The sequence below is a fragment of the Cyprinus carpio genome, chromosome A23 (genome assembly GCF_018340385.1).
Source record: "Cyprinus carpio isolate SPL01 chromosome A23, ASM1834038v1, whole genome shotgun sequence".
NCBI classification, from domain to species: domain Eukaryota; kingdom Metazoa; phylum Chordata; class Actinopteri; order Cypriniformes; family Cyprinidae; genus Cyprinus; species Cyprinus carpio.
Window position 1 is genome coordinate 20,213,450 of NC_056594.1, and position 11,692 is coordinate 20,225,141.

The 11,692-nt window shown below is 35.2% G+C and overlaps 1 protein-coding gene and 1 long non-coding RNA gene across 3 annotated transcripts in view; one reads left to right on the forward strand and one right to left on the reverse strand.

Moving 5' to 3' along the window:
- Nucleotides 1-8,672, forward strand: part of LOC109081509 (F-box/LRR-repeat protein 5-like) — a 22,582-nt gene extending 13,910 nt beyond the window's left edge. For both annotated transcript variants that reach the window (XM_042713835.1, XM_042713836.1), the window contains exons 6-11: nt 216-341; nt 425-570; nt 2,669-2,751; nt 2,837-3,529; nt 5,589-5,737; nt 7,776-8,672. In XM_042713835.1, the coding sequence (XP_042569769.1) occupies nt 216-341; nt 425-570; nt 2,669-2,751; nt 2,837-3,529; nt 5,589-5,737; nt 7,776-7,852 (1,274 nt within the window). In that variant the 3' untranslated portion in view covers nt 7,853-8,672. The remainder of the gene's footprint in view (nt 1-215; nt 342-424; nt 571-2,668; nt 2,752-2,836; nt 3,530-5,588; nt 5,738-7,775) is intronic.
- Nucleotides 8,673-10,215: 1,543 nt separating this feature from the next.
- Nucleotides 10,216-11,367, reverse strand: LOC122135187. The gene is made up of 3 exons (XR_006153395.1): nt 10,905-11,367; nt 10,454-10,537; nt 10,216-10,279 (listed from the first exon to the last, which is right to left on the reverse strand). It is a non-coding gene; the product is annotated as an uncharacterized LOC122135187 (long non-coding RNA).
- Between the last annotated feature and the right edge of the window lie 325 nt (nt 11,368-11,692).

The following is an 11,692-nucleotide window of genomic DNA, read 5'->3' on the forward strand; positions in this document are numbered from 1 at the left end:
GTGTGTGTGTGTTTGTGTGTGTGTGTTTGTGTCTGCCTGTGTGTCTGTGTGTGTGTGTGTGTTTGGTGTGTGTGTGTGCGTGTGTGTGTGTGTGTGTGTGGTGTGTCTGTCTGTGTGTAGTGTGTGTGTGTGTGTGTCTGTCTGTCTGTTGTCTGTCTATAAGGGGTGTGTGTGTGTGTGTGTGTGTGTGTGTGTGTGTGTGTGTGTGTGTGTAGGTGATTATTACAGCGGTCCTCCGGGCGAGTCGGACCAGGATCCGGATGAGGATTGGGTGAAGAGTCTGCAGGACGAGGGACGAGCCTATCAGGAGTGGGACGAGGACGCAGACGTGGATGAATCGGGTGAGTCTCGCCGCGCCGCTCTGAGCTGCCCTTCCCATGATGCTCCGGGCCGTAGTTCAGTCATGTGTGCTCTGTGTGTTCAGAGGTGTGTGAGGAGTCTCCAGCCATCAGCGCGGTTCAGAGAGAGAAGAGGCTGCTCAATGGGATCGTCCAGAACCTGCTGCCCGCCGTCGGTCCGTCCGTGCGCTCGCTCAGTCTGGCCTACAGCTCGGCCGTCTCCAGCAAGATGGTGCGTACCTGTCCTGAGCGTCTGTGCCATGCTGAAAATAGGACTGGACTATAATTCAATATCAATATGTATCGCGATATCATTTTTTTCAAGAACGGTGATATGATTTTTAAACACATTTTTTCGATATACATTACCAGTGTTATCACTGATTTATTTTTAATGTGTCGCGGGTGTTTTATACGAATGTATCTCTGTTTACAGCCGTTACCAGGGAAACCGCTCAAAGCGCCTCCTGCAGGCAGAGAATGAATTTGCATTTTCAATAACAAACCCGTCTCCAGCAACATTTCCAGATTTTGTTTTTTTTGTTTTCTGCAGCGACTTTATAGACCCTTTTTTCTGGCTGAAGCACATTTGTTTCAATCTATAAGAATAATCAGCCTACACTACCAGTCAGAATTTTTTGAACTGTAAGATTTTATTAATGTTTTTTTAAGAAGTCTCTTCTGCTCACCGAGGCTGCATTTATTTGATCCAAAGTACAGCAGAAACAGTAAAATTCTGAAATATTTTTACTATTTAAAATAACTGCTTTCTATTTGAATAGATTGTAAACTGTAATTTATTTCTGTGATGCGCAGCTGTATTTTCAGCATCATTACTCCAGTCTTCAGTGACACATGATCTTCAGAAATCATTCTAATAAGATGATTTACTGATTATTAATATTTAAAACAGTTGAGCACTTTTCTTTTCAGGATTCTTTGATGATAAGAAAGATCCAAAGATCAGCATTTATCTGAAATTAAAAGCTTTTGTAACACTGTACATTCTACCATTCAAAAGCTTGGAGTCAGTATAATTTTTTTTTTTTTTTTGGATAATAAATTACAGAAATTAATACTTTTGTATAGCAAGGATGCTTGAAATTGATCAAAAGTCATGATAAAGGCATTTATAATGTTTTAAAAAATTTTTTTTTAAATAAATAGTTTTCATATCGATTTCGGAATTATATTGTAACGACCGAAATTAAGAAAAGTTATTTATAATGTTTTAAAAAATTTAAAAAAAAAAAAAAAAATATATTCTATTGAAAATTTGTATTGAAAATTTTATTTATTTATTTATTTATTTATTTAGGCCATATCGTCCAGCCCTAGGTGAAATACAACGTGATTATGAAAGACCAAACTGTACAGATAAACCAGAAAAACCATTTAAGAGTTCCATGTGTATTTACTAAAAGGTGAAAAGAGACAGTGTTTGTTTTTTTTATTCTTTGTAAGATAATTTGCTAATGTTTGTAAAATAATTATTTTTTAAACTTTTTTTAGCTAAAATAAAAAATTCATTTGTAAACTATAATTTAAATGAAGCATATTTTGCTTGTCTGTCCTGCTTTTAGTATTATTATTATTTTTTAATTATTATAGCATTTAATTCATAATAGTTTTAACATTTAATTAAGTAGTAGTTATAATGGTTAGTTATTATATTTTACATTATACTATATTATTTAGATTATATTATTATATTAAATGTCTGTGAAATACAGTTTTATTTTTCACTGGTCTGTCCTGCTTTTTGCTATTTTTATTATGTTTTTTTTTTATTAATAAAATTAATGACTAGGTGTTTTTAAAAAGGTTTTCTTTTGGGACGTATAATATAATATATGTATTTATATATTTTAATATTATACCATAATATTATTATATTATATTTCTATAAAATATAGTTATTATATTTTTTAAGATAACTTCGACTATTAGTCATATTGTACTGGTCAGTCCTGCTGTTATTAATTTTTTATTATTATTAAATGTAATTAATAGCTGTTTTTAAAGTTAATAAAAAAAAAATTATATAAACTTTTATATTATTTTATATAAAAATATATTATATTTCTATTAAATGTAATTAATAGTTATTTTAAAGTTATTAATATTTTTTTGTATTTATATTACATTTTATATTTCTATGAAATTGAGTTATATTTCAATTAACCATATTTTATGTAGTTGTATTTGTCATTTTGAAATAAAAGTAATCGTATGTTGTTGTAGTTTTTAACTATTTTATCGTGAATGTATTCCTTGATGCTGTTATGCCATTTAAATAAGTAAATAAATACCCTGATTTCTCCATCCAGGTGCGACAGATCCTCAGTTTGTGCCCAAACCTGACTCACCTGGATCTCACGCAGACTGACGTCTCCGACTCTGCCTTTGACAGGTGGGCTCTCCTTCTGATTTGTGTCTTTTTGTGGAGCCCATCCCTCATCGTGGATCTCTCAACACGTCTGTTTGTGTTTTTCCAGCTGGGCGGAGTTCGGGGCGTGTCGCACTCTGGAGCGGCTGGATCTCTCGGGATGCGACAGAATCACGGACCGCACACTGAAGATCCTGTCGCTGGGATTGGGCGACTTAACGACGTCCAGCCCGGATCGCAGAGCCAAGCTGCTGAGAGCCCCGCCCTCTCCCATCAATTTCCAGGACGAGTGTTCGCTCCCACCAATGGGACGCAGCTGCCATGATCTCATTTTCAAGCGGAGACCTGGTGGGCGTGGCTCCGGGTGTGGCCCCGCCCACGTGTGGGCTCTCAACCCGTCCAAACTCGCCGACATCGAGGATGCAGCCGACTGGAGCAAACGAGGGGGCGTGTCTGTGCAGGAAAAGGGGCGTGGTGACAGCTCGTGCTGCTGTAGGAGGAGCCGGAGGCGGAGCTTCAGGACTGGTGTTAGCTCCTCCCCCTGGCAGTACGGCTCTATGGGCGAGGCCCTCTGTGGTCACTCCACCTGCTGTACCTCCGACGTGGCGCTCTGGACTGTGAGAGCAGCGCACGGTGACCTCCAGGCCACCGGGGGCAGTGTCGAGTTTCGGACTAAATGCTCGTTTGAGGGTGAATCTTGCCCCGAGCATCCTCACAACAGGACTGACCAATCAGGAGCCTATCGGGCGCTCAGGTTCCTCAGCCTGTCCGGATGCTATCAGATCACGGATCTCGGCCTGAGGTACGAAATAAACACACTTAATAATGCCACAGTTTTAGTAGTTCGTGGAGATACCTGAGAACATTCATGATTCTTTAAACAAATTAAATCTGTCAGTAAAAGCAAATATGCTATTAAATACATTCCCTTGTTTCAAAAGATAAATTCAGATTTAATTAAATCAAGATATTTAGCGTTCAAGTTCTAAGGGAAGTCAAAATTATCTGATTTCCCATCCAAATATTAGTCAGTTATTAACAGTATTTTTATATATATATATATATATATATATATATATATATATATATATATATATATATATATATTTTAGGGGTGTGCAGCGAAGCCAGTAGTTGTATCTGTATCAATCACAAAATTATTTGTATCTGTATCTGTATTCGGATAAAACCGGAAGTAGGCGGAGCTTAAACCAGAACTTATACAAATACATACAGTATTTGATAAGACTGTTATGTTTATGGTTTTACAGCCTATATTTTTTCATAGTCATCACTGAACAAATATGAAGTGTTTAACTAAAATAATTATTTTTATTTTTTTATGATTACAGTCGGAGCTGATTTCCTTGTATAGGCGGTGCTTCGAGATACAGTGCGGTTGTGCTTCGAGCAACGTGCGTTCGAGTCCCAGCTTGGGGACCTTTCGTGATCCAATAAATAGATATTTAAGTATCTAAATTAAAACAGTAAGGGTTCCTACCCAATTTAGAAATATGGAACATGATTTAAGTCATTTCCAGGAAATGCATTGAAAAAGGCAACTGCAACACTGCTATTTTATTTGCGCTTATTTCATTCATAAACTCATTTAAGTTGATTATTAGCCTATACTCTAGACAGAGAGCTGGTTTGGTTTTTGAGAGATGGAGACGCGCAGAGACGGCAATGTGGCTGTTTGATTGGCAATCGCACTGTGATTATTCATTCGTGTCATATCGTAGCCTATAAGGTTTAAATAGTAGAACAAATAGCAGAACGTGTATTATGTAATATTTTAGGTAATATCAGGCCTACTCTTGCCAAGCTCTGATTTCTGAGAGATGCACGCGTGGCAACAGCAATGCAGTGTTTGATTTGCGCTCTTTTCATTCAAAAAGTTTACATTCATTCACTTCACAGACTCACTGAGTGAATTCAGAGGTTTGTGTAAAATATTGTTTTGATTCATTGGCTTAACAGACTCACTGAGTGAATTCAGAGGTTTGTGTAAAAGCCTCAGTCGAATATTCAGGCAGAATTATTCGTTATCCGTTATTCAGTTTTTTAAAGCCATTATTCATGCCCTTTCCGATAATTTTATATATTTATTCATATAATTTATATTTTACCTTAATTTTATTTTTTTCAGTTTGGTTGTGTGCTTTTGTCATTTTATTAGTTTTTCTTTAAATATTAATTTTAGTAATTAAACATATTCCAGATAGTTATCAAGGCAATATTTCTATTTTTTTTATATATATATTTTATTTCAGCTTTATTTCAATTGACAGAAATTCTTTTTGAATAGTCTTAGTTTTTTTTTTTTAAGTTTAAGTTCATTTAATATTTAGATTTTAGTTTATTTCAGCTTTATTTCAATTAATGAAAACAAATTTGAATAGTTTTAGCACAAAATAGCAACATTTGTTATTAAACAATTTGCTTTAGCAATTTTATTAGTTTTTCTTCAAATAGTTATATTTATCTTTAATTTATTTTTATTTCAGTTTAAGTTTTGATGATTTTAGTACTTCAGCTTGAATTTCTTTCAGACGTCTGATTGTCTAATTTAAGTTTCAATTTTTTTTAATTTATCTCACTTTTTTTTTTAAAGTTTATTTTAATTAATGAAAACTTTTTTAATTGTTTTAGGTAACAGCAACAAAGCTGGTTATGAAACAATTAACAGTGAATTGGATTACAAGCAGTATAAATAATAAATTAACTCTTTAAATTATATAAAGATGTCGTGATGCTTTGTGCTCATGCTAGTCTGAAATCTTGACTTTTTGTTGAAATCTTACACAAATCTAGACAGTGCACAAAGTAAAGGTGTTTGAAGGGTTCTGTGTTTGTGGCAGGTGTCTGTCTCAGCGTGGAGGACTCCCTCTGCTGGTGCATCTCAATCTCTCCGGCTGTCTGTTCATCACGGGGGCGGGGCTTCAGGAGCTGGTGACCGTTTGCCCCTCCCTCAACATCGAGCACTTTTACTACTGTGATAACATTAACGGTAACACACTCACGCATAGACAGAACACCACAGTGCATACAAGAGTCCATAGTGCATACAAATGTCTTCGCTGTTATTTATAAAACAAAAATGTACAACTTGCATAACTCGCTCACAAACTAGGGTTAATGTTGTTTAGTTAAAGTATGGTATGATTGATTTTTTTTTTTTACTATGACTAGGTGTTGATGTTGAGGAGGTGAGGTTAATGTATGATAACTTTGACTATGTCAACATGCAATATTATTGATAAAAAAGTCTATGGAAGCCCGTTTCCGCCACTGAATAAAACATAAAAAAAAGCTTATTGCGACTCACAATTCAGATTTTTTTTTTCCTCAGAATTGTATGATGATATAAACTCGCAATTGCGTGTTATGAAGTTAGAATTGCGAGATAAAAACAATTGACTTTTTTGCGAGTTTATATCACGCAATTCTGAAAAAAAAGTCAGAATTGCGAGAAAAAAAGAATTGTGTGATATAAACTCAATTCTGTGAAAAAAGTCAGAATTGCGAAAAAAAAAAATTGTGTGATATAAACTCAACTCTGAGAAAAAAGTCAGAATTGCGAGAAAAAAAGAATTGTGTGATATAAACTCAATTCTAAGAAAAAAGTCAGAATTGTCAGAATTGCAGTAGAGAATTGTGTGATTTGAGATAAATTATGGGATTGTGTGATAAACTCAATTATGTGAGAATTGTGTGATATAAACTCAACTCTGAGAAAAAAAAGTCTTGCGAGACAAAAGAATTGTGTGATATAAACTCAATTCTGAGAAAAAAGTCAGAATTGCGAAGAAAAAAAGAATTGTGTGATATAAACTCAATTCTGAGAAAAAAGTCAGAATTGCGAGACAAAAGAATTGTGTGATATAAACTCAATTCTGAGAAAAAAGTCAGAATTGCAACAATACCTGAAATGTAAAAATAAATTCTCAAATGACAACAATCTTTTCGATTATAATTTTGAGCATTTTTTTTTTATCAGTTTAACTATTATACAGCATGATGAAAAGTTTTGAATGACTTAAATGAGACTAAACAAAAACAGGACAAGGTTGACTAAATATGATAATAACTAAAAAGTAAATTCGACACCAGGATAATATATGTTCTATCAACATTTCTCCAAACTGAGTTTCTCAGTTGATGAAAAGCTAATAATAATAATTAATAATAATGTTTTATTGTGATGGGTAAATAAAAAAATAATTAAAATAAATCATTTTTAAATTAAATTTTTTTTTTAATTTATTTTATAAATAAATATTATGTTGAGTCGACATTTTGTATTGTATTGTAAGTTACAATCAAAATTAAATATTTTTTTAAATATAACACAAAAAAAAAGAAAATACTTTGCTTTTTTAACATCTATGAGAAACTTTTGGTGTTTTTTATTATTAGCAATTTTTTATGTTTTCTGTTTTCATTTAATTTTCGTTTAAATTATATATGTGTGTGTGTATAAATATTTACACACACACACACACACACACACACACACACACACACACATATATAATATATATATATATATATATATATATATATTATATACAGTACAGGTCGAAAAGTTTGGAAAACATTACTATTTTTAATGTTTTTGAAAGAAGTCTCTTCTGCTCATCAAGCCTGGCATTGATTTGATCAAAAATACAAAAAATAGTAATGTTTCCAAACTTTTGACCTGTACTGTATATTTAAATGTTAAATGTAATGCACACAATTCCACATATGAAGTCCAAACCCAAGTATGTCGCATCTTGGTGAGTAAAGTGTGGGATATTATGAACGCTGTCTTTATCTGACTTCATGTGTAGCAGCTCATAGACTAGTTGCATTTTATTACCACCTTTAGCATGTTTTCTGTGCTCTTGAATGCAGCTCTAGATGTGCAGTTTATTTTTCTCGGTTTAGTAAATGTTCTCTGTGGATTCATTGACTCAAACTGTTCGCACCAGCGGATTGATTTGGGGGTTTTTTTTTTTTTTTTTTTTTTGTTTTTTTTTTGTTTTTTTCTTGTTGTTCTGCAGGTCCTCATGCTGACAAGGCCAGCGGGTGTCAGAATCTGCAGTGTGGCTTCAGGGCTTGCTGTCGATCCGGAGAGTGATGCTCTTTAGTCTGTATTCCTCTCTTTACCCCCCCCCCCCATCCCTCTCTCATCTCTCATCCATGTGCACTTTAATCAGGAAATTTGTAAGAGATGCTCTTCGACGCAATTTGAAGTTTCCCTAAAATCAAGTGAAACTCGGCATCGCAAACCATCATCTGAGAGCTATTGTGAAGGAACTAAAGGATGTATATGTGTAAATAAATCAGTTGTCTGTTCAGGCTCACGTGGGATGGAAGATGCTCTTTAAATGGACATTTTGAGTGCTTTAAGATGCCAGTTCAGTTAGCGTGGGTTTTTTTGTTTTGAGTATTTCACCCAGGCACATTTAAAGTCCGTCTCAAGCTCAATTCTGATTTTACTGAGCCATTACTTTAGGTTTAATGTTAAAATCACCTGCTTTGGTTCCTCTACTTTGGACTAATAAGGTCTTGAATAGGAAAATACTCTATATAAGTTAATAGGCTTGAGTTCACAAGCTCATTGAATCCAAAATAAACCCGTTAATAACCAGTGTTCATAACCTGATGAGGAAATGACCGGATGACTCCCAAATATTCTCTCCAGAGCTTTATTGAGCGAAACATAATCTGTGATTAAATATCTGGCAACCGTGTTAAAGTAGGAGCGTGTCCCCTTAATTCAAGCTTTGGTTGGTTAAAAAAAAAAGTGGGTTGTGTGCTGTAATAATTCCTGGGTATGTTATACTCGTTAATTCTCCACTCATTTTTCGTTTTTTTGTTTGTTTTTTTTTTAGATGCTGCATGATCCGTTTCTTTTGAGTTCATTAGCTGACCATTAAAAGCACCTTGAGATAACATTTGTCTGTGTTGAAGTCTTTATTGAGGTTGTCGAGCTCCAAAACAACATCACACAAGTATACAAGTGTCCACATGATGTTATATTCATAGACATATGAGGAGAAGATCCAAATCTTGAACATGTACCTGGTTTGTGTTTATTTACGAGACCGCTGTGAGAGTCAATGTGTGAAATTCAGCAGCTCTTGAGTTCATCAGAATATCTTACTGTTCTGTTGTGTGGAAGAAAAAAAAAGTCATGTAGACTTGGAATAATTTGGTAAGTATTAAAGCATGTCTGAAAAGTTAACTCCTAACTTGACTTTACCATCAAAAGACACCGCAGATCAACATCAGTAGCAGTCTCCAATGTGATAAATGTAAAACGAGTAAGGAATAATCTACGAATTATTAGAAAAATAATGCACATCCGAGGTGGTGATGCAAGTTATATCTCGGGTTTGCATTATTTTTCTAATAATTCAATGGCCTTTCATCAATTATTCCGTTTATACTACGGTTACCACGTCTCAAGACATCGATCAGATGATGTATTTAAGGGATTCGTCCGGGTTTTGTTCTTAAATCGCGATTGTGAGTGGGATTATTTCTTCCGCATCTCATCCAACGTTCGCCGTGCGTTTCCCTGAAAATAATTGCACGCCTCAGAACGTTCGTCAGCCAATCAGATTCAAGCATTCAACGGCCCCGTAGTATTAATGTAAATAGAGAACCAGAGTGCAGTGCCTTAAAAACAAATTCACTAAAGCATAAATCTAAAAAGAAAAACAAAACATTATCTGATTTATTGATATGTGACGGATTCTTCTTTTTTGCACTACTGGTCCCTCCTAAGATTTATTTAAAAAAAAAAAAAAAAAAACTATTTTTTTGTGGATTATTAAGAGGAAAATCTTTGTTTTTTTTTTTTATATCATTTTTTATTGATGTGTGTGAATGGGTTGGTTTGTTTTGGTTATTTGGGAATCTGCAGACATTTCTGCAAGTGGTGGAAGACATGAAGGATTTTGTAAAACCCAAGTGTTCTGTTAAAAGATTTTTTGGTTTTTGTAAAACAAATGTGTTTTGTTAATTATCATGGAGTCTTGTGTTGGAGTTTTTTTTTGTGTTTTATTTGGTCTGAAGATATGTTGGTTTTGATTTGTCTTGAAAAGACATGGGATATGACTATTGCGATAAGAGGAAGAATTGTATTTCAGTGCTATTCCCCTGAAAAATGTAGCGTCCACATGCAAAGGTTTTGTGTCCCCTTACAAAACTTGGAGGTCACTCACAAAATTTTTGCATTTACTTGAGAAACTTTGCATATGGTTTTGTGAGGGAACGCAGAGTGTCTTGGAGGGAATGCACAAGATTTTTTTTTTATCTTCATATTCCTTTAGCATCTTCAGGGGTTCTTTACATGTTGGTACAGGTCCCATATGGAACTACCTTCAACCTCAGCCCACTTACCAGCTCTACATTAAGATGCTGTAATCTGTAATATATTAGTGTATTGTTGTTGGTTGGTTTTTTGTTTTATGTTTTTTTTTAGTTTAAAGTTCTGTACTTGTTGCTTTTGGATGTATGGAAATTCTGACCACAAAGGTGCAGTTTATGTTAAACACTAGTTAAGACTAAGGCAGTGGGGTGCTTTGGGATAAAATTGGTTTGATGGTTTTTGTTGATTTTGGATTTATGGGAATTTCGGTGAAGATCCTGTCACCTTCGTATAGCCTATGTCTATTAATCTGGGATAGGAAGAAGTGTTTGGAAAATTTACTCCACTTTTTAATCTTACCTTGAGTCCACAAGATGCCTTTTGGATTTCCTTCAGGTCAGTCTCTTGATCTCTAACCGTCTGCTTGGACGCTTCCAGCTGCCTCTGGGAATCATTGGACAACATCTTTTGCATTTAGCATCACAGTTGTGACTGAGAACTACTGCAGTATCAGACACTGAGGCATTTTAGGTGTCATAGCCTTGTGAGCCCGGTGACTGTTCTGGTGACTAGAATTAGATATGTCTCTGTTATTATCACTGCCTTTGTGTGTCTTTGTTCAGAAGAGTCTTTTTTTGAGCAACATCTGACATAGTTGTGGAATCCCAATAATCCCTCATCAAAATCCCATTTGTAAACCAAACTGTAACTGTCTGTTCTCATGCATATTCATCGAACTATGGCTTGTTTATGCATTGCATATTAAAACAGGTACTCCATTGGACTCAAACCAACCCTGAGCCACAATTACCTGTCCCTATGCTGGTTCTGTAGCAGCCCAGACCATGTCCTTTGTGGTTGCTGGATTCGTCTGGATGTGCAGCCGGAGCCCTGGATTCTTCCAGATCCGTCCCACATGAGGAATCCTGTTGACACTGAGGGCAGCTGTGCTCCTGCAGGTCCTGGAGGCAAACGGAGCACATGCCATTTGCATGGAGAACAAGGAGCTCGGTGTTAAAGGGATTCCACAAACAGTTTAGTTTTGTTTCTTTCTTTTCCTGGTGTGTGTTTGTGGGCGGGACTCTCTTATGTGTGTGTGTGGACAGAGATAAAGAGAGACAGAACTGAAGCTTGCTTTAACGTGAAACCTATACGCAGAGAGACACACGGTTGCTTACAGGGATGCTGTTGCGTTGTGTTAAGCAGGATAATACCAGCTAGTAAAATAAAATTTAAATATTCTGAGTGCACAGGAGAGACGCTGCACCATGTCTCTTTTCCTTTTTACTGACACTAGTGTGTATTTGCATACAGAAGAAAAGTGAGACAGATATTTGACATCTTAAACTGCTGTTTTTCATCGGTTTTAAAGTGTTTTTATTTATGTCCTCAGTATTCTAGTGAGTGAGTGTTAGATAAGGTTTATATACGTGGACAGAGTTCAGGGGCCGTGCATTTGTCATACAGAAACTTGTGTAACTTGTTGAGGGACAATAAAACAGTAGGAAGAGCCATAATACAGGCCGTTTCATAATTGTATGCTTTTTGTTTTTTAATTTTATTTCATAGAAATGGCATGGTTTATTGTTTAGTTCATGT